Source organism: Scyliorhinus torazame, chromosome 17, assembly GCF_047496885.1.
Source record: "Scyliorhinus torazame isolate Kashiwa2021f chromosome 17, sScyTor2.1, whole genome shotgun sequence".
Taxonomy (NCBI): domain Eukaryota; kingdom Metazoa; phylum Chordata; class Chondrichthyes; order Carcharhiniformes; family Scyliorhinidae; genus Scyliorhinus; species Scyliorhinus torazame.
This window is the reverse complement of record NC_092723.1, coordinates 71775344-71799058: the sequence shown is the minus strand read 5'-3', so window position 1 is coordinate 71799058 and position 23715 is coordinate 71775344. Positions and strand designations below refer to the sequence as shown.

General features: G+C 46.3%; 1 protein-coding gene across 5 annotated transcripts in view; it reads right to left on the bottom strand.

Annotated features, from left to right (window-relative positions):
• Window positions 1-14888: 14888 nt before the first annotated feature.
• tmem9 (transmembrane protein 9) overlaps window positions 14889-23715 on the bottom strand; it is a 147033-nt gene continuing 138206 nt past the window's right edge. For all 5 annotated transcript variants that reach the window (XM_072480618.1, XM_072480620.1, XM_072480619.1 and 2 more), the window contains one exon: window positions 14889-19565. In XM_072480618.1, the coding sequence (XP_072336719.1) occupies window positions 19422-19565 (144 nt within the window). In that variant the 3' untranslated portion in view covers window positions 14889-19421. The remainder of the gene's footprint in view (window positions 19566-23715) is intronic.

Here is a 23715-nt window from a genome sequence, read left to right as displayed (position 1 = left end):
CGAAACTCAATCCCTCTACCAATAAATGCTAACACACCGTACGCCTTCTTAACAACCTCTCAACCTGGGTGGCAACTTTCAGGGATCTATGTACATGGACACCGAGATCTCTCTGCTCACCCACACTGCCAAGAATCTTACCATTAGCCCAGTACTCTGTCTTCCTGTTATTCCTTCCAAAATGAATCACCTCACACTTTTCTGCATTAAACTCCATTTGCCACCTCTCAGCCCAGCGCTGCAGCTTATATATGTCCCTCTGTAACTAGTAACATCCTTCCGCACTGTCCACAACTCCACCGACTTTAAGTGTCATCTGCAAATTTACTCACCCATCCTTCTACGCCCTCCTCCAGGTCATTTATAAAAATGACAAACAGCATTGGCCCCAAAACAGATCCTTGTGGTACACCACTAGTAACTGGACTCCAGTCTGAACATTTCCCATCAACTACCACCCTTTGTCTTCTTCCAGCTAGCCAATTTCTGATCCAAACTGCTAAATCACCCTGAATCCCATGCCTCCGTAATTTCTGCAGTAGCCTACCGTGGGGAACCTGATCAAACGCTTTACTGAAATCCATATACACCACATCAACTGTTTTACCCTCATCCATCTGTTTGGTCACCTTCTCAAAGAACTCAATAAGGTTTGTGAGGCACGACCTACCCTTCACAAAACCGTGTTGACTATCTCTAATCAAATTACTCCTTTCCAGATGATTATACATCCTATCTCTTATAAACCTTTCCAAGATTTTGCCCACAACAGAAGTAAGGCTCACTGGTCTATAGTTACCTGGGTTGTCTCTACTCCCCTTCTTGAACAAGGAGACAACATTTGCTATCCTCCAGTCTTCTGGCACTATTCCTGTAGACAAAGATGACTTAAAGATCGAAGCAAAAGGCTCAGCAATGTCCTCCCTCGCTTCCCAGAGAATCCTAGGATAAATCCCATCCGGCCCTGGAGACTTATCTATTTTCACACTTTCCAGAATTGCTAACACCTCCTCCTTATGAACCTCAAACCCTTCCAGTCTAGTAGCCTGAATCTCAGTATTCTCTTCGACAACATTGTCTTTTTCCTGTGTGAATACTGACGAAAAATATTCATTTAGCACCTCTCCTATCTCCTCGGACTCCAAGCACAACTTCCCACTATTGTCCTTGACTGGCCCTACTCTTACCCTAGTCATTTGTTTATTCCTGACATATCTTTAGAAAGTTTTAGGGTTACCCTTGATCCTACCTGTCAAAGACTTCTCATGTCTTGGGCAGCACGGTAGCATGGTGGTTAGCACAATTGCTTCACAGCTCCAGGGTCCCAGGTTCGATTCCGGCTTGGGTCACTGTCTGTGCGGAGTCTGCACATGCTCCCCGTGTGTGCGTGGGTTTCCTCCGGGTGCTCCGGTTTCCTCCCACTGTCCAAAGATGTGCAGGTTAGGTGGATTGGCCATGATAAATTGCCCTTAGTGTTCAAAATTGTCCTTAGTGTTGGGTGGGGTTATTGGGTTATGGGGATCGGGTGGAGGTGTTGACCTTGGGATGGTGCTCTTTCCAAGAGCCGGTGCAGTCTCGATGGGCCGAATGGCCTCCTTCTGCACTGTAAATTCTATGTTAAATGTCCCCTCCTGGCTCTTCTTAGCTCTCTCTTTAGGTCCTTCCGAGTTAACTTGTAACCCTCGAGCACCCTAACTGAACCTTCATGTCTCATCTTTACATAAGCCTCCTTCTTCCTCTTGACAAGTGTTTCGACTGCTTTAGTAAACCACGGTTCCCTTACTCGACCACTTCCTCCCTGCCTGACAGGTACATACTTATCAAGGACACACAGTAGCTGTTCCTTGAACAAACTCCACATTTCCATTGTGCCCATCCCCTGCAGTTTTCCTCTCCATCCGATGCATCCCAAGTCTTGCCTCATCGCATCATAATTTCCCCCCCAGATATAACTCTTGCCCTGCGGTATATACCTATCCCTTTCCATCACTAAAGTAAACATAATCGAATTGTGGTCACTATCACCAAAGTGCTCACCTACCACCAAATCTAACACCTGTCCTGGTTCATTACCCAGTACCAAATCCAATATGGCCTCGTCTCTCGTTGGCCTATCTACATATTGTGTCAGGAAACCCTCCTGCACACATTGGACAAAAACGGACCCATCTAAAGTACTCAAACTATAGCATTTCCAGTCAATATTTGGAAAGTTAAAGTCCCCCATAACAACTACCCTGTTGCTTTTGCTCCTATCCAGAATCATCTTTGCAATCCTCTCCTCTACATCTCTGGAACTTTTCGGAGGCCTATAGAAAACCCCAAACAGGGTGACCTCTCCTTTCCTGTTTCTAACCTCAGCCCATACTACCTCAGTAGACGAGTCCTCATCAAACGTCCTTTCTGCCATCTTAATACTGTCCTTGACTAACATTGCCACCCATCCACCTCTTTTACCCCCTTCCCTGAGCTTACTGAAATATCTAAACCCCGGCACCTGCAAAAACCATTCCTGTCCCTGCTCTATCCATGTCTCCGAAATGGCCACAACATCGAAGTCCCAGGTACCAATCCATGCCGCAAGTTCACCCACCTTATTCCGGATGCTCCTGGCATTGAAGAAGACACACTTTAAACCACCTTCCTGCCTGCCGGTACACTCCTGCAACTTTGAAACCTTACTCATGACCTCACTACTCTCAACCTCCTGTACACTGGAGCAACAATTCAGGTTCCCAAGCCCCTGCTGAACTAGTTTAAACCCTCCCGAAGAGCATTAGCAAATTTCCCCCCCCAGGATATTGGTACCCCTCTGGTCCAGGTGTAGACCATCCAGTTTGTAGAGGTCCCACCGACCCCAGAATGAGCCCCAATTATCCAGAAATCTGAAACCCTCCCTCCTGCACCATCCCTGTAGCCACGTGTTCAACTCCTCTCTCTCCCTATTCCTCGTCTCGCTATCACGTGGCACGGGTAACAACACAGAGATAATAACTCTGTTTGTCCTAGATCGAAGTTTCCACCCTAGCTCCCTGAATTCCTGCCTTACATCCCTATCCCTTTTCCTACCTATGTCGTTGGTACCTATGTGGACCACGACTTGGGGCTGCTCCCCCTCCCCCTTAAGGATCCCGAAAACACGATCCGAGACATCACGCACCCTGGCACCTGGGAGGCAACACACCGACCGCGAGTCTCTCTCGTTCCCACAGAATCTCCTATCTATCCCCCTAACTATGGAGTCTCCAATGACTCCACATGGACAGTGACCCTGGGCCGGGATTCGAACCCGGGTCATTGGTGCTGTGAGGCAGCAGTGCTAACCACTGCACAACTTGATTTTTAAAAAGAATAGCACTGTAATAGCTTGCACATCAATCCTCTTCATATACATTCCTTTTGAAAGCTCTGATGCAATCTGCTTTCGCCACCCTTTCAGACAATCCAATCCTGAACTTAGAAACCCAGTGTGAAAAGAATTCTCGTCATTTCCCCGCTACATGTTCTGCCAGTTATTTGAACATTAAAAAAAAAAAAGAGCTTTACTTACTCATTTTCTGGAGCAAATAGTTGCCCCACTATCCAGTTTTTCAATTTTGTGCACAGATGTGGATGTCACTGGCCATTTATTAATTGCCCTCGAGAAGGTGGTGCTGTGCCACCTTCTTGAACTGCTATAAACAGTAGTTTGGTACGTCTGAGTGGCTTGCTGGACCATTTCAGAGGGCAACGACATTGCTGTGGTTTTGGAGTCACAGGGAGGCCAGACTGGTTAAAGACAATAGATTTTGTTCCCAAAGGACATGAGTGAATCTGGTTGGGCTTTTTAGTATAATCCAGTAGTTTCATGGTCATACTGAAACTAGCGTTTTATTCCAGACTGAATAAACAGAATTTAAATCCCCCAGCTGCTGCAGTAGGTTTGAACTCATCCCTGGGTCTTCAGCCCAGGCCCCTGGGTTACTACAGTCCAATGACAGAACCGCATGCTAGCATTCTCAGTATTGTAACAACTGCTTGGGCAGAACAGTGAGAATAATGGTGCCTTTGCAAGCCCCTGGCAATGCTGCCTCGACGTTACAACATGGCTTTAGGTATTCTTCATGCAGATGGCACTGCTGTGCAAATGGTTTTCCTGTGGACCTTGAACAGAGACCATTTGTCCTAAAGTTGTATGGCGGGTGCTGATTCAGGTCTCGCGTCGACTAGGAGGCAAAAATCCAATTTATTCTCAGAGAAGTACTATTGATAAATATCTCAGAAAATGGAAAAAGATTCAATAAAAAATAGCATTGCACTCAATGGTATTGTAAACACAACAAAAAAAGGGCAAATATTTTCCATTATAAACTCCAAATTTGTGTTCAAGTAAAAAGAGAGCAAGACCCATAGAATTGCACAAGGTGGACTTCCGGTAGCGGCTATGAAGGAGTAGGTCGCACATTTGGTGGCTCCCGCTCGGGTCGCAACTTTGGACCTTTTTCCCCGATTTTTTGTCGGATCTGAAGTGGAAAATTGATGTTGGAAGCAATTGTGAAGAGGAATCCTACATCAGTGCATGGAGAAGTGGACCAGGAGTGCTCGCAAAGGAAGACATAGGTGAACGGAGAAGGCTTGGGCTGAGGCTACAACGGGAGAAAGCATGGCGGACAACCGGAGTCCTGGCTCGATGACCCAGCGGTCGACGGAGCAGTTGATACAGGAGGGCTTCGCCAAGCAGAAACAGGACTGCTTGGACCCGATTAAGGAGTCGATTGCGCAACTGGAACTCAGACTGGATGCTCAAGATCGGGCGATCCAGAAAGTGGAGAAGGCACTGACTGAGCAGGAGGAGCACCAAGCTGCAGTGGAGTTGGAGGTGGGAATATTGAGAGACCAACAGAAAAGGCTCCAGGAGAAGGAGGATCTAGAGAACAGGTCCCGCCGGCAGAACCTGAGAATCGCGGGTCTCCCGGAAGGATCCAAAGGAACGGACGCAGGGGCATACATAGCGGCTATGTTTGAGAAGTTACTGGGGGAGGGGACATTCTCCCGACCCTTGGAGGTGGACAGGGCGCACAGAGCGCTAGCGAGGAAGCCGCTTGTGGGTGACCCCCACGAGAGCAATGGTGGTGGGATTCCACAGGTACCTGGACAAGAAGTGCATTCTGCGGTGGGCTAGGCAGACATGGAGCTGTAAATGGGAAAACAGTGTCCTGCGTATATATCAGGATCTGAGCGCAGAAATGGCCAGGAGAAGGGCAGCATCCAACCAGATAAAATAGACCCTTTTTAAGATGAAGGTAAAGTTTGGACAACTGTACCAGGCCCGTCTTTGGGTTACGCACGAAGAGCAACATTTCTACTTCGAGTCGCCTGAGGAAGCGATGGACTTCGCGAGAAGGAAAGGGCTGGTATCGGACTGAGGTGTTTGGACTGAACTTTGCTGCAGTGCTCATGTGGTTCTCTTTTTTCTCTTCAGTTATTTAAAAAAAAAGAAATGTCTTTGGATGTTACGTGTAATGTCTTTTGTATTGAGTTGGGGGTCTGCTGATGAGCTGCTCAAGTTAAAATTTGCATTTGCACTGATGGGGGATAGAGGTGTGAATGTTAGGTGTTAGGTGTTTGAGGTTTGATCTTCTTTTTGATTTTCTTTGCGTGCTTCTTTTGGGAAATTGGATTGGGATTGTTTACGTTTACATATGTGTCCCCGAGCCGGGGGGGGGGGGGGGAAACAATAGATGGGAAAATGTCTGGCGACATGGGTGGGGTCCACCAAGCTACCTGGGCGGGCTAGCTAACGGAAGCGCAATGGGGGTGAGCAGATGGTATGCTTGTTTGAGGGGGCTGTGTGTATAGCGCTGTTACGGGGGGGGGGGGGGGGGGGTAGGGGGTGAATGTTCTGCTGACGGGGAGGGACTTTTGCTGTGGGACAATAGGGAGGTTGGGAATGGGGCCTGCCTGGGGGCGGGCCTGTGGATGCGAGGGGCGCCGGTTGGAGACTGGCCCAAGAAAAGGGATGGCTGATCGATGGGGGGGGGGAGGCACCTTAGAGTAACTGACCAGGTCAGACTAAGGAAGGGATGGGTCGGACAGGTTTTGCACTCGGGGCTGAACTCTAAGACTAGAGGGGTCACAATCCTGACGTGGGGGGTCGGTACATAATGGTCAACGGACAGCTGGAAGGGCTGCCAGTGGTACTCGTGAATGTGTACGCGCTGAATTGGGATGATGTGGAGTTCATAAGGAGGATGTTGGGGAAGATCCTGGACCTGGATTTGCAGAAGCTGGTTATGGTGGGGGGACTTTAACACAGTCATTAACCCAGGGCGAGACCGATCTAGCTCAAGGACAGCAGGGTGCCTGCAATGGCAAAGGAGTTTATGGAGCAGATGGGTGGCGAGGGGGAAGGGGGGGACCCATGGAGATTTGGGCGGCCGACAGTGAAGGAGGTTTCCTTCTACTCGCATGTGCATAAAGTGCACTCCCGGATTGACCTTTGTATCCTGAACAGGGCTCTACTGACGGGGCTAGTGGACACTGAGTACTCAACGATCACGATCTTGGATCATGCCCCGCACTGGTTTGACCTACAGGTGAGCAAGGAGTGTAGCCAACGCCCGCACTGGAGACTGGACATGGGACTTTTAGTGGATGAGGTGGTGTGTGGGCGGCTGACGAAATGTATCCAGAACTATCTGGAAGTCAATGACACGGGGGAGGTTTCAGCTGCGGTGGTTTGGGAGACGCTGAAGGCGGTGCTGAGAGGGGAGCTGATATCGATACGGGCCCACAGGGAGAAGGCAGACAGAGCAGAGATGGACCGACTGATAAAGGAAATACTACAGGTCGCATACTACTGGTATGCGGAGACCCCAGAGGCAGGACTTCTCAGGGAATGCCGGAGGCTACAGGCGGAGTTTGGCTTGTTAACTACAGGGAAGGCGGTAGAGCAGCTGAGGAAGGCGAGGGTGGTGATCTGTGAATATGGGGAGAAGGCCAGTAGAATGCTTGCGCAGCAGCTTAGAAAGCAGGAGGCGGCCAGGGAGATTGGGAAAGTAAGGGACAGAGATGGGAACCGGGTTGGAGATTCAGCTGGGGTCGATAAGGCGTTCGAGGAATTCTACAGCAGACTGAATGAGTCGGAACCTCCAGCTGGGCCGGAGGGGATGAGGCAATTCTTAGGGGGCTGAAGCTCCTGTCGGTGGATGAAGACTTGGTAGAAGGGCTGGGGGCCCCGATCGGGTTGGAAGAGATAGCAGATGGGCTGAAGGCCATGCAGTCGGGTAAAGCCCCAGGACTGGATGGGTACCCCGTGGAGCTTTACAAAATGTTCTCTGGGATGCTGGTGCCGCTGATAATTCAATGAGGCAAATGAGAAAGGGAGTTGCCCCCGACGAGGTCACAGGCCACTATCTCATTGATCCTGAAGCAGGATAAGGATCCGGAGTTATACGGGTCCTACAGGCCGATCTCCATACTAAATGTAGGCGCCAAATTGTTGGCGAACATTCCTGTCTGCATCCCGGATGTGATTAGGGAGGACCAGACGGGATTTGTTAAGGGGAGGCAGGTGGCGACCAACGTAAGAAGGCTGTTGAATGATATCATGATGCCCCCAGAGGGTAGGGACGTAGTGGTAGTGGTCGCAATGGACGCAGAGGAGGCATTTGACCGGGTGGAATGGGAATATCTGTGGGAGGTATTGGGGTGGTTTGGATTTGGGCGGGGCTTCATTGACTGGGTCAGGCTGCTGTATCAGGCAAGTGTTCGGACGGACAGGCTGACATCCGGCTATTTTAGCTGCACCGGGGGACGAGGCAGGGATGCCCCCTCTCCCTGCTGTTGTTCGCACTGGCCATAGAACCACTGGCAATTGCGTTGGGAGCCACAAAGGGCTGGAAGGGACTGGTCTGGGGGGGCGAGGGGAGGGGGGGAACTCAGAGTCTCGCTATACGCGGACGATCTGCTCCTATATATGTCAGTCCTATTGGAAGCCTGAAACAATTTAAGGTCATTCACCGGGCCCACATGACAGTGGCCCGGATGAGCAGGTTCTTTGGGGTGGAAGACGGGTGCGCAAGGTATGCGGGAGGACCAGCGAACCATGTCCATATGTTCTGGGCATGCCCAAAGCTTAGGGGATTCTGGCAGGGGTTTGCGGACGTCATGTCCAAGGTTTTGAAAACAAAGTTGGCGCCGAGCCCAGAGGTGGCGATTTTCAGGGTGTCAGAAGACCTGGGAATCCAGGAGGAGAAAGAGGCAGAAGTTCTGGCCTTTGCTTCCCTGGTAGCCCAGAGACAGATACTATTAGCTTGGAAGGACACAAAGCCCCCGAAGTCGGAGACCTGGCTATCTGACATGACTAGCTTTCTCTGTTTGGAGAAAATCAAGTTCGCCCTGAAAGGGTCAAAGTTAGGGTTCGCCCGGAGGTGGCAGCCGTTCGTTGACTTCTTTAGGGAGAATTAATCGTCAGCACAAGGGGGGTGGGGGTTGGGGGGAAGGGTGGCGTGGGGGTAGTTTAGTGTAGAATAGGAGGCTAGAAAAGGACAGCTTTTCCACTATGTTTATATTTGTACGTAGTGTTTCTTCTGTTACTGTTATAAAACCATAAATACCTCCATAAAATGTTTATAAAAAAAGAATTGCACAAGGTGCTAAGTGAATGAAGCTAAGGTACAAATTAGATACAAGCACCACAACAACCAAACTGTAACCATTAGCAGAATTACAGCCCAGTAAGAATTGGAAACAAGGCCATTGTTCAGCCTCTATCCCGCCTGCACAAACCTCGCTCCCACTCCAAAACTATATTATGTGCTGGCGACTGAGGATAAATGGCCTCTGATTGTAACACACAGGTGCACTCAGATACTCAGCTGAGAAATCCACTCTTCTATGAATTAGCTTTTATATTCATTGCAGCATACAGGAATTACACGATCACATGTTTATTGAGCCCTACCCATTGAAATAGAGCAGCCAAGAATAATTCTGGGGGCAGGTGAATGTTTGTGAATCAAACTTTGTGAAATATTTCTAGGTGACAGTTTTTGTGTGAAATATTTCTAGGTGTCACTTTTTTTTTTATAACACACTGTAATAAATCTGCAGCTCCATTGTGAGAGGAAAGGGAAATTCCTGGTCAGAGATTTATGCTCGATGGATTTCTGGTTACTTTGAATGGGTAGTTCCACTAAACCTTTTGACTGCTTACCAGAGCTGAAAGGATTTAGTTAAATATTGGTGGTCTTTAACTGTGCGATTAATATAGGACTTATTCGGAGTACCATTGTACAGCTTACCCCAATTCTATCAAATCTTGGAGGATAATTAAATAATTTGCTTTCAAAGATTCAATTATAAATGAAACGTTATTCAGCCGATTCAATCCTTCAAAGGATGTGGGCATCACTGGCTAGACCAGAATTTACTGCCCATCCCTAATTGCCCCTAAGACAGTGGTGGGGAGCTGCCTCACTGACCCGCTGCAGTCCCTGTGGTACAGATACATCCACAGTGCAGTTAGGGAGGTTGGTCCAGGGTTCTGACCCAGTGACAGCGAAGGAATGGCGATATATTTCCAAGTCAGGATGGTGTGTGGCTTGGAGGGGAACTTCCAGGTGGTGGTGTTCTCATGTGTCTGCTGCATTTGTCCTTCTAATGGAGTTGTCGCAGGTTTGGAAGGTGCTGCCTTAGGAGCCTTGGTGAGTTACTGCAGTGCATCTTGCAGATGGATACTCACTGCTGCTACTGTGTCGGTGTTGGAGGGGTGCTAATCAAGCAGGCTGTTTTGTCCTGGATGGTGTCGAGCTTCTTGAATGTTGGAGCTGCACTCATCCAGGCAAGTGGAAAGTGTTCCATCACACTCCTGACTTGTGCCCCATAGATGGCAGACAGGCTTTGGGGAGTCAGGATTGAGTGACTTACTGCAGGATTCCTAGCCTCCGACCTGCTCTTGTGGCCACAGTATTTATATGGCTAGTTCAGTTATTTCTAGTTAATCGTGATCCCCAGGATGTCGATAGTGGGGGATTCAGCAATGTCAAAGGGAGATGGTTAGATTCTCTTATTGGAGAATCTCATTGCCTGGCACTTGTGTGGTGAGAATGTTACCTGCCCCTTGTCAGCCCAAACCTGGATATTGTCCAGGTCTTGCTACTTCATTATCTGAGGAGGCGTGAATGGTGCTGAACATTGTGCAGTCATCATTGAGTATCCAAACTTCTGATCTGATGATGGAAGGTAATTGATGAAGCAGCTGAAGATGGTTCGGCTTAGGACATTACCCTGAGGAACTCCTGCAGTGATGCACTGGAGCAGAGATGATTGACCTCCAACCACAACCTTTGTGTTAAGTATGGCTCGAACAAGTGGAGAGATTGCCCTGATTCCAGTTTTCCTTGGGCTCTTTGATGCCATACTCCATCAAATGCGGCTTTGATATCCAGGGCAGTCACACTCACACCTGGAGTTCAGCTCTTTGTCCTCATTTCTTTGTCCATGTTTGTCATGAAGAGTGACACTGGTGGAACCCAAACGGCATCTTATTGCTAAGCAAGTGCCACTTGATCGCACTGTTGATGACCGCTTCACTTTACTGATGATTAAGAGTAGCGTGACGGGGCAGTAATTGTCAGGGCCCATAGCTTTTGCAGTATCCATCACCGTCAACCTTTTTGGTTTAACTTTTTTTTATTGGATTTTTACCATTTTATATCAAAAGTTATAAATAGTAATAATCTTTATTAGTGTCACAAGGGCGTACATTAACACCGCAATGAAGTTAGTGTGAAAATCCCCATGTCACCACACTGAGGGAGAATTCAGAATGTCCAATTCAGCTTTGGGTGGTGCTGCCGATCGGCAGCTAAGTAGGAGTCTCCGGTGGGTAATTGGAGAGGCAAAAGCCAGGTTGTCTACCCCTCTCTATCTTTAATAGCTCTGGCTGCTCTGATACCTCGAAGACCACCACTACTGGGGAAGGCTCCACTCTAACCCTGGTCATAGCCTCAAAGGAAAATGTCCGACAAGTCTGTGGCGGGATTCTCTGACCCTCCGCTCCGGAATCGAGGCCAGGGTGGGGGCAGAGAATAGCCGCTCATGACGGAAATCTGGCATGACGGCGCTTCCGCGCCTGACGCGGCGCCGGTCGGGATCCATTGGAATAGGCCCCCGCGGCGATTCTCCATGGTCGACCGGCCGAACTCCCGCCGGCGTGGTTTACATGTGGTACCACCCGGCGGGAGCTTGGACCCGTGGCCGCGATCCTGGTGGGGGGCCTCAGCAGTGGCCAGGCCCGTGATCGGCGGGCCACTGCGATCTGAGAGGGACTTACTTTCCTCTGCGTGGGCCCGCTCTGAGGCTCTGCCATGTCAGCGGTTCCCGTGCCAAGGTGGGCCACCATGCGCATGCGCGGTCGCACAGTCTAGCTAGCAGGGCCCCGCCGGCAGCCAGAGCCGCGGGACGCATGCCGGGGCTCAGCTAGCCCCCTGGAAAACGGAGAATCACCCGGACCTTTGAAGAAAAAGTCTGGAGTGATTCTCGCCTGTTTTCTGGCGGGCGTGGGGACTTAGTCCCCAGAAGGGAGAATCCCGCCCCCGAACTTCAACCTTTTTAAAAAATCACAAATTGAGTGAAGACTGGCATCTGTGATGCTGAGGACTACCAGGGGGGCGGGGGGGGGGGGGGCTGAGATGGATAAACCACTTGGCACTTCTGGCTGAAGATTATGGAAAATGCCTTGCCAGTCCACTCACCCACAACCTCGCAAGTTACATTCGCGCCACACAAGTGCCAGGCAATGACCATCTCCCACAAGAGAGGATCCAACCACCGCCCCTTGAGATTCCATGGTATTACCATCGCTGAATCCCCCACAATCAACATCCTGGGGGTTATCATTGATCAGAAACTGAACTGGACTTGTCACATAAATACTGTGGCTACCAGGGCAGGTCAAAGGCTAAGAATCCTAAGGCGAGTAACTCACCTCTTGATCTCCCAAAGCTTGTCCACCATCTACAAGGCACAACTAAGGAGTGTAATGGAATACTCTCCATTTGCCTGGATGAATACAGTTCAAAACGCACAAGCTTGTCACCACCCAGGACAAAGCAGCCCGCTTGATTATTATCTTCCACATCCAAACCCTCCACCACTGACGAACATTGGCAGCAGTGTGTACTATCTTAAAGATACACTGCAGTAGCTCACCAGGGCTCCTTGGGCAACATCTTCCAAACCCACAACCACTACCATGTAGAAGGGCAAGAGCAGCAGATACCTAGGAACACCACCACCTGGAGGTTCCACTCCAAGTCACTCACCACCCTGATTTGGAAATATATAGCCACTCCTTGACTGTTGCTGAGGCTAGCACAGTGGATGTACCTGCACCTCAAGAACTGCAGTGGTTCAAGAAGGCAACACATCACCACCTTCTGAAGTGCAACTAAGGATGGGCAATAAATGTTGGCCTAACCAACGCCACCCACATCCCATAAATGAATGGAAAAAAAAAACATGCATTGATCATGAACAATCGACCTAACGTGCATGTCGTTGGATTATGGGAGGAAATCAAAGCACCTGGAGGACCACGGAGACATGGGGAGAACGTGTAAACTCCAGTCACCCAAAGGCATTTCGAACCCAGTTCCCTGGTGCTGTGATGCAGCAGTGCTAACCACGGTGGCACCCACTGTGTATCACTTGCTGCTTGTGCTATTTGGCACACAAGCAGTCCAATGATGCAACCTCATTTTTCGGTATGCCTGGTTCTGCACCTGGCACACCTTCCTGCATTCTTCATTGAACCAGGGTTGATCCCCTGGCCCGGTGGTAAGAGTGGGAGATATGTCAGGCTTTGAGGTTACACAGATTGGGGTAGAGTACAATTCTGGTGCTGCTGATGGTCTCATGGTCGCCCAGTCTTGAGTTGCCAGATCAGTTTGAAATCTATCCCATTTAGTACAGTGGTCATGCCACACAACACAATGGAGTATCCTCAATGTGAAGACAGGACCTCATCTCCACAAGGACTGTGCACCAGACCAGAATTCAAATTTGAACCCAGCTCCCCAGAACATTAGCCTGGGTCTCTAGATTACCAGTAGAGCAATAATACCACTACACCATCTGCCTCCCCTTTATTGGAGCAGGGTTACTGATTATTGGTAGTATTTTAGGCCTCAAGTCAGCGGAAGCAGTGTTTGAATCTCACTCCTGGCAAACACAGATCTAGTCACATCCAGTCGTGAAGTCCCAGCCCATCAACTGTGGAGACTCTGTCTCCGGAAACCCCCCCCCCCCCACGATGGCTACAGCTTAGAAAGAAGTTTCTTGTTGGAGCCTGACTTTTAAATCAGCCAAGAGTAGAAATATTGGAATAAAAAGTAATTTATACCTCCAAGTGTGTCCTGCCGGCCCTTCAATAAGATCATGGCTGAATAAGATCATGGCTGATCTGCAAACCTGACTTGATACACCTCCCATTTCCCTTAATATCTTCAAATAACAAACAGCACTTGGTTTTAAAATTGACAATTGATCTGGCATCAATTGTGTGCAGAAGGGTTCCCTAAAAAAAGGTCTGGCTATAATTTTTAGGTGATGCCCCCTGGTCCTGGTCTCCTCAGCCACCAGAAATGGTCTCTCTATATTCACCCCCATCTGTTTTCACTCCTCAACTTCCTAAATACGAAGGAATACTACCTTAAGTTTGTACAATCTCTCTAATTTAACCCTCAAGAGTTCAAGGATCATACTCCCTCCAAAGCCAATAGGTCCTTCCTGAGGTGGGGTTCCCAGTATACCCACAGTAGTCCAGAAGTGGTCTGAGCAGCCAGGACTTTCTATAGCTGTAACATTGTAAACCGATGCATTCTTGTGAATAATTAAATGTCCTTCTTTTAATAAAGTGAACAAAATGTTCTGGTAAAGAGGCTTGCAGTCCTCCTTACATTCCCCGTTACTGAGGTGATGGACTCAAAGTAAGAATGTCAGATGAGAGTAAAGATTCCAATTACGAGTCCACGCCCTGGTATCAAAAAAGGATGCTTTACTGCTCTCCTTCTCTGCTCTTCTCCCTGATTTTAGATGTAGACCCCAAGCTGCATCATTTTTTCCGTCTTGTACATCGTCTAACTCACCACGCTGAATGTGTCAGCCCACACGCTGATGTGATAAATCAAGTCCTGGACGGCAATTAGAACCAGAACCTAATCAGAGATGATGGCTCTAGGAGAGGAAATTGAAGAGCACAAACATACAACACTGAGCACCCACAAAGAGGGTTTGTTTTGCATACCAAGGCTTTAATGTTAAAGATTTTAGATCTGGTGTAACCAAGCAGGCCTTGAAATCAGCTTTGCAAATCAAGCACAGGGCGTTAACCTGTGGATTAATTTTCTTTTCAAATTATGTTAATTATACGATTGCAAGGTAATAACAAACGCAATAATTACTGTTTAATGTTAATGATATTTTACCCATATGACAACAGATCATGGCTTGTTATCATCCGAACCCATCGTCTGTGCTAACCACAGCGCAGTCAGTCAGAGGAGGGTCCGGTTCACAAACTAAAACCAATGAACCTAAACCATTACAGGCAGACTCCCTGCTTTTCCTTTCATATTGAGAGGCTTCAGAGTTTTCTCTACCAACCTGGCCCCACCAGTGACTTCTACAATATTGTTAGACGATTGATGTTAAATAATGCATTCCCTGGGAACATTACCTGTGTGCTGACTCTCAGCAGTTCTCTGCAATAGTTAAAATAAAAGGAGAGAATGTCAGATTGTTATATGGTGGCATGAGTTGCAGGTATTACAATAGAAGCATAGGAATTGTTAAATGGAAAAAAGACCACGCTCTTCTCCCAGAATAAACTACCAAACACTGAATGTGTCTTGTAATCTTTAATAGGTATTGGACACCTCTTGCAATGCACAAGAGAGAAAATAAAACAGGTAATTTCTACAGGGACAAAAACATTGAAATTAAACATACAACAAAATGGTTTCCACTTCAAAAGTCAGTAATTCACGTGTGGAAAAAGAGATATTAAGCTCCTAAGTATGAGAGAGACCATTAACGCAGAGGATAAAAAAACGCTATTGGGGATAATGTAGCACATTTATACACGTCAGAAAGGTGTTCCACTGGAATAAACACATTTATCAAGTTGCACCCAGGTTAGCTTGCTCAGCCTATAGAACACCCCCAAAGATTCCTGCCTTTGTGTGCATTCTACTGCCTCATACTGTGTGTGGCACGACGGTCCAACTCAAATGCAGTGTCTCTTCCTCCCTCCGTTATGGATCATGTGATCTCACATGCTCAAAATCCATGCGAACTCCTCCCCTGGAGGAGTATATTTGTCGTACCAGAGCTGTGGTCTCAGGCGTATTATTCTGCAGCTTTCATACTAGGGCAGAATCCACACTGGGTATTACTATGAAATCAAAAGCCGTAATTCTAGGGACTTATTCAGAATACAAGCAACAGGGCAGCATCAGAGGGAATATAACAGAGAGAAAACTGATGCAGCATATTTCTACTGAAAACAACATGAATCACAGTTCAGAAAACAAAATCTGGTTAACAAACATACAACATCCAGTAGTTCTTTTCCAGTAAATGTGTACAAGTTAACAGTGCAACGACTAAGCTATATATTAATTTGCAAATTTCTACAATACGTTATCGCATTGAAGCATCTCAAAACACTTCATAATATGAATTGTACTAAGTGTGGCGATTATGTTGGGAATAATTAACAGAGCTGCTGTAATGAGCCGTCCCATTACGAAAAAAAAAGCGAACAAAGCTAAGCGGAACCTAGCAGCTTTTACAATGTGTGTTCATTAAGCCAGAAAGATTTGACATCGCAATGAAGTGCTGTTTAATTTTGCGGCAAGAGCTTACTGAACATGTCTTGCAGGTAGCCGCTAATTTGATTTTCAGAGTAAGACGAGCCGAGAGTAATTAAACCTGACTTGACAAACCTGAACATTTCAAAGAAAAATGTGAGCTGATTCACAGATTAAAGAGCTTTCAAAGTCAGGAGTAGCTGATGGGAATGGCAATGTGATAGATTTGTTTACTGCCAGTAGGTGATGATCTGGTGAGTGATTCCCCGGACATTAGGATGGAATGATGTTATATATATTGAACGCACACAATCTCCACTGTGTTTTCCAATATTACCAGCCCATGAGTGGAACAAAATAAATACTGACTTCACGTCTCAGGTTTTCCACTGCGCCTTGGGCTTCTACTTCAACATGCAAAACACACAGATTCCTGCAACTAGCAGACCAATATCAGTTAAAAACAAATTTTTAATACATCATGCTCCAAAATTTTGTGAAAAGTAGAAGTATTCATAAAACTATTTGCAATCCACTTTTTCTGTCTCACAAAAATGCAAGAGAGAAACTTCCTGCATAAGTGGTACACACCTCAGCACTAACTAGTTACTGACTTACCTAAACCAAGAGTAACCAGGAGATTCCAGTGGTGTATTTGAGAAGCTTTGCTTTAAATGTCCAACTACTAGTCTTCAAAAATATTCAAGAGGTTTCCTGAAAGATCAGGACTGTAATAGGACTGGCCCAATAAACGTAGTTACACTGGACAAAGATGGCAATGATACCTTTTATCTTGTTTCCCTACTCTCACTCTCAAAGGGGTAAAAAGGTTAGATACTGGAAACCAACTGACAACTGATCACTGAAATAGATTAATGTCCAGACATGATTGAATCCAGGGATTTGCCGAACCTACAAGAATGATCAGAAAACTAGTAACCTCACTGCTACCATTAAAATGTGATCAAAGAGCAGGAAGATTTCATGGGCACAGCCATGCCAAATTGAGGCTAGTCTAAAAGACTTAACACTTCAGTCTTTTGCCAACTGTTGCAGAGTTTCTCTTGCCAACTTGTTCAAGCGAGTGAGTACCTACAAACTGTGAAAAGCCTGAAAAACATGTTTGCAGGCAGCATAAGCATCCCTTTAACACCTAAAGCTTCAGCCTTGGCTCTGTTGATTTGCTTCAGAGTCACTTTGCGGTAGTTTTAGTCCCCTTTCAGATGGTGTTCTTTCCATTAAAATTAGAGAACCCTTTCTTGACAAATAAGAAGTGCATTTGGTGAATTCCTACAAGGTCTCCATGAGAAGAGTTGACTGACTGCTGGATCTCCTTTCAGCAACACACAGTAGCACCCTTGCCTTGTAAGGGCTGATACATGACACAGGACAGGAATGTACTGTAACCTCTTTTATTCCAGTCTGTATGTTAGATGCCTATTCAACATGACTATAACTTGCTCAACTAGGATCGATGGATTGTCTGAGTAAAACGTATTCCGTTTGGTCAGTTAGTCACCTCCAGCATGAAGCTCTAACTGCAATAAAAGCATTCTAATGATGGTTTTCTGCCGTTTCTTTGTCTTGTGCTATGGTACATTACTTGTCACCTAACACCAGATACAAGTAACAGGGAAACCTGTTGCTCAGACCTTGACCAATACCAATTCTCCCAGTCCATTAGCTGTGGCTGGAAATTAATTACACAAGTTATGTCAGAAATCAATGTGTGTCCAACCATTCCACAATGCAATAAAACAGATTAGTATAGCAGAGGTATCAGCTATGGTCATCCATCTTAATACAAGTTCAACAGATCACAGTTTAAAAAATGATTAATTTCTGTCTGGATCCTCATAAGTACAAAGCTTGACCATTGTAGTTTGAATATCTGCCTCAATTAAAATACCAGGCTGAGTCCTGCTGGTTGCTTGTTTGGAAGGAGTGTTGAAACATTCCAAAGTAACTTCTTTACTTCTTATGAGCCAAAAAAGCAAATACCTCAACTGACCAAAAGTGCAGAAGTGAGTAGCTGTATGAAATAATGGAGATGGCAACCTGCATCATTAGAATATTATAGTAATACTCTAACTCCAACACAAATCTAGTCATTTATACATCACTTCGGAATAAAAATGCCTGTGCTTTTGGGCTTTATAAATTTTAGTGAGCTGCAGTGTTTCCGCATCAACAATTACACTTTGTCATGAGAGAGGCCAAGGAGTGAGCTGACATTAAGAAACTCCTCCTGAAAAGAGCATTCAATCACACCATTCAGCACTGGGCTTCATTCCGAAACAAATGTTTAGAACATACGCGCTGCAAGATGACCAGTGAGCCTGTGCTTGGACTTCTTTCAACCTGGGCAGTCAGCATCTCACTGGAGCAGCGTCCATATGACAAAGCTCTTTAATCTATGAGCAAGCTAAATCAAAGAGCTCCAGTGTAATGTTTTTCAATAAAAAGTTAACACAAGGAGTATTCCTTTAAAACAACTTCCCAAAGTAACAAAATATTTCAAAATGTTTGAAAACTCATAAATTAAGATTGGAAAGCAGGGTTCATGAGCTCCAAATCTGAGCTATACATTATTAAAAAAGAATATCACAGGATGATTAGGATAGGAAGTGCATGTCAATATGAAATATGTGACGTTCAGCATTCGGCACCATGTAACAACAGGAGAACACTTACATAATACAGCACTATAAAACCCAGCTTCATTAAGGATAAGGAGGAGTTTGTGCCTCATGAGCTACTCCATCACCTTTAGTGAATGTAAACCAAATAGTCTGTGTGTATTTTACACTAGGTGAAACTTATTTACATTCATAACACAAGTTCCTTTAATTTACCTCCTGTGAAACATTCAGTGAGGAACAATTGAAAACTGCAGTCACCTTGCAGTGACAAGAATACTGAAGAGAAGTGTATTTTATCCACAAAGTTTAACTGTGCAGTATATATGATATTGGACAGAGAGAGAGATAGAGGGGAAAAAAAGAAAAGAAATAACCTGTACACTTACTGCTGTCTCTCAGACTTTCCTTCTCCGTACTTGATGATTTTGAACTTTTATCTTGAGGTCCCTTAGGGATGTGATCAATGAAGTTCCCTTTAATTACAATATGAATGGGGTAGTAGGCTTTGGGCAGCACTCGTTATTATCATTGTCAGAGGAGTGGGAAGGGGGATCGGATTGCATAGAGCACCCCATCCATTTAACAGGAAAAGCAGGGAGAATTTGGTGTGTGTCTTGGCAGTGAAGCTCTAATATATATTTTGCTGCCAAAGCTTCCCCACACGTGTAAGGTTTTAATCTTTTGAACATTTAATTAGGGAGCTGCACTTAAAGGTGACATTAGGGGATTCACTTTACAGAAACACATCCTCAAAGGGAATACCATGCAAACTGTTTAAATGCTTCACTTTGATGTATGATGCATATAACCGGACTGGTTAGAATAAAGCTGGGAGACAGCATTAAGTTTTCAGAACTAACACCAACTTTCACGGTTCAAAGTGAAGACATGACTAGGCCTGAATCACGGAGTTGAAAGAGGTTTAGCTAAGCATCTTGTGTCGGTCAAAGACGGTTTTCCGCTGCTCCTGCACTTGACGCTTCCAGCGCTGCTGGGCTCCCTCCACTCTCTCGAGAACAGTGTTGGCACGGGCTTGTGCATGGGATGGAGCAAATGGGCGAGTGTCCTGTGATAAAGACAAAAATTAAATGATGATTAGCCCTCATTGCATTTATTAAGTCTTCCTTGTCCAAGTCTGATTTAGTCATATTGCTACGCTCATTACTTCTCTGCCTCATTTATTCCTTCTAAGGTATAGGCATGACATCCTAAACATTATTCCTGCTCAAGATGATGGCAATGCAATTCACTACTCAAGCTCAGATCAAGCCACACCATACCTTCCCCCAACTTTCATTATTCCCATCTAAAATCCTTCAAATCTGAAATTCCTTGTTCCATAGTCATTCTTTCTGATTTATTGCATCTCCTTTGTCACTCCTTTCAAACTGGTCCCTTACTTGGTTTCGCTATAATTATAAAAATCAATTGCACACATTACCAAAGTTAACTATGCAAATGTCAGCAGATACAATACACAGCATCATTAACATGATTCCCAAGGTGCTTCACAGGAGCATTATCCAACAAAATGTGACACCGAGCCATGCAAGGAGATAGCAGGACAGTTCTGGACAAAGAGAGCAACTGAAGAAATGTTTAGGGATCAGAGGGAGGGAATTTCAGAGCGTAGACCCCAACCGCCAATGATAAATTAATGGAGAGTGGGGGTGTGCAAGAAGTTTGATTCAGAAGTAAATATACAATCAGAGAAACTAACATTCAGTTAGCGATGAAGGGAAACCTGATGGCAAAAGTGTCCAGATTTTTGTAATGTTAAAACTTCATCCAGTTTATGAGGTGCTTGTCCACAGAGCGGGCAGAACGCGAACTGGAAGTGTCAGCCTAATACCAGAGGACAACTACATGAAAATATATAAGGAAGGCACTGAATAACCTACACATTCCTGATGTTTATATGTGCTTAATAATGTTTATGCCCATTAAGGTTTGATGCTGCAACATTAGTTGTGTGTTTTGTGATTAAACGGTGTAAGTAATACATTGACTCTATGGTTTTAAAAGTGTCTTTCTTTTTTGGCACTTCTCGATCTGATCCATCTTTTCTCCCATCTTGAAACCCATCGTACAAGGAATGCCCAGCTTCTGTCGCGACACGACGGACTTCCTACAGAAACTCAGCACCCATGGACCAGTTGAACCAGGACCATTCCTCGTCACAATGGATGTCTCGGCACTCTACACGGGATATGGCGCTCGACTCATCGATCGACACCACCATTACACGTGAGAACACCACCCACCAGGTATGCGGTACATACTCGCGCGACTCGGCCAACGTTGTCTACCTCACACGCTGCAGGAAAGGATGTCCCGAAGCGTGGTACATTGGCGAGACCATGCAGACCCTGCGACAACGGATGAACGGACATCGTGCGACAATCGCCAGGCAGGAATGTTCCCCAGTTGGGGAACACTTCAGCAATCAAGGGCATTCAGCCTCTGATCTCCGGGTAAGCGTTCTCCAGGACGGCCTTCACGAGGCGCGAAAACGCAAAATTGCCGAGCAGAAACTTATAGCCAAGTTCCGCACACGAGTATGGCCTCAACCGTGACCTTGGATTTATATCGCATTACATTCATCCCCCACCATCTGGCCTGGGCTTGCAAAATCCTACCAACTGTCCTGGCTTGAGACAATTCACACCTCTTTAACCAGGGGTTACCCCTATCTGTGGATCTGTAAAGACTTAATTACCTGCAAATGCTCGCATTCAAAGCATTGTCTTGCATCTTTGACTTTGTCTATATATATGTTTCTGGAATATACCTCTTCATTCACCCGTTGGACTTTAACCTGGTGTTGTAAGACTTCTTACTGTACTCATCTTTTTTTTGCCAGCAGGTTTGGACTCAACCTTTAGGTCACGGGTGGGGAAGGGTTTGGAGAGATTTGGGGACCTCTTTGTGAGGGGAAGGTTTGCCAGCATTAAGGAAGACTATTTTGTGTATATACAGTCCGATCCTATCAGTTCAATCGGCCCCACTGAATGAGGTAAAGTTGAAATGGGTGGGTTAGTGTTAATTTGGTGAAATAGTTTTATATTGTTTTTGTTTACAACAAAAAATTTTCAATAAATATATTTAAAAAAAAGAATCAGATTTTGAGGGGACTTGACAGGTTAAATGCTGGGACGATGTTTCTACTTGAGGGGGAGTCGAGAAATAGAAGATACAGTTTAAAAATTAGGGGTCTCCCATTTACAAAATGTCTTTTATTTCAAATATATATGAAAAGTTACAACACTTTGGTAAACAAACTTCCCAACACACAACTATACAGTTTATACAAATTTCCCCGTTTCACCCTCCCCCCTCACCCCCCGTGACGAACAACACCTCAAACATGGTCACAAACATCCCCCATCTTGCCTCAAAACATTCCGCGGAACCCCTTAACTAGTATTTGATCTTTTCCAGCTGAAGTCATATAAGTCACCCAGCCAGGCCGATACCCCCGGTGGCCCTGTTGTCCGCCACTCCAATAGAATTTGTCACCGGGCAATCAGAGAAGCGAAGGCCACAACATCGGCCTTCCACCTCTCCATCAGCTCCGATATCCCAAATATCACCACCAAAGGGTGCGGCCTAACCTCCTTCTCCACTATCCTTGCTAGCGCCGCGAATGCTCCCGCCCAGAATTTCTCCAACTTTTCACAGCTCCAGAACATGTGCGTGTGATTCGCTGGTCCCCGCCCACACTTCTCACACCCATCTGCCATTCCCTGAAAGAACCCACTCATTCTTGCCTGCGTCATATGTACCCTGTATCAGGCTCACCCTTGCGCACAAGGTCGTATTTACCCTTCGTAGCGCCTCACTCCATACTCCCCAGTTTATCTCCTCTCCCTGCTCCCCTTCCCACTTCTCCTTAATCTTCACCAGCTGCTCACCTGCCTATTCTCCCAGCCACCTTTATATGTCGCTAATCCTGCTCTCTCCTTCCACATCCGGAAGCAGCAGTCGCTCCAGCAGGGTGTACCGCGGCAACCTGGGGAAATCTTTCCAAACCTTCCGCGTGAAGTCCCTTATCTGCAGGTACCTAAACTCATTTCCTCTGGGAAGCTCTACCCTCTCCTTCAATTCATCTATACTGACAAACCCTTCTTCCATATACAAATCCCTCCCCTTAACCAGACCCACTTCTCTCCACTTCCTATATGTGCCATCTATCCCCCCGGCACGACACCGTGGTTTTCACACAATGGCGTTAACACCGACACCCCCTCTATTCTAAATTACCTCCTCAGCTGGTTCCAGATATTCACCGTGGACTGTACCACCGGGCTGCCTGAGTACCTGTTTGTCGCCATTGGCAACGCCGTCGTCACCATAGCCCTTAAGCTGGACCCTCTACAGGATTCCTCCTCCATCTTAACCCATTCTACCCCCTCTCCTTCCCACCATCGTCTCACCTTCTCCACATTCACCGCCCAATAATAATGCAGCAGGTTTGGCAACGCAAACTCGCCCTGCTGCCTCTGTAACCCATCGCACCTTCCCTGCACATACAAAGTCTGAAATAATTGTGTCCAGTTTCCGGGGGGAGGTCTCCCATTCAAGATTGAGATAAGGAGAAATGTTTTCTTTCAGAAGGTCGTTAGTCTCTGGAATTCTCTTCCACAGTGAGCAGTGGAGGCTGAGTCCTTGAATATATTTAAGACTGGGCTAGAAAAATCTTTTACTGACAAAGGAGTCAAGGGTTATAGAGGCACACAGGAAAGTGGAGTTGAGGCCACAGTCAAGGTCTTATCAAATGGTGTGACAGGCTAGAAGGGCCAAATGTCCTATTCCTTGTTCTTGTGTCCCCCACCAACCCCATACCCAAGTTTCTGTTCCCATCATTAGTGTGATTCTGCAAAAACTGCACGAGGATTTTGCACAATTGTGACAATGAGGTGACCATAGAAAATTGACCCAACTAGACTCCAACATACTGTATCAGCATAAAACCAATAAAATGTACACTGTTCCCAAGTCATCAAACCTAGGTTATGTTTTACAGTTGTGTTTCAGTCGAAAATGCCATAGTAGATGTAATGTAAACGTCGTCACAGTCCCAGAGGACCATAGGCTGCTCTCCTCTTTGAGAGCTGTCCGGTGTGATTTAACCCGAGGGTTACCACACCACAGGCAAGGGGCAAGGTTGAGAAGGTGGAGCCTCAGCAGGTACAGGAATTGAACCCACACTGTTG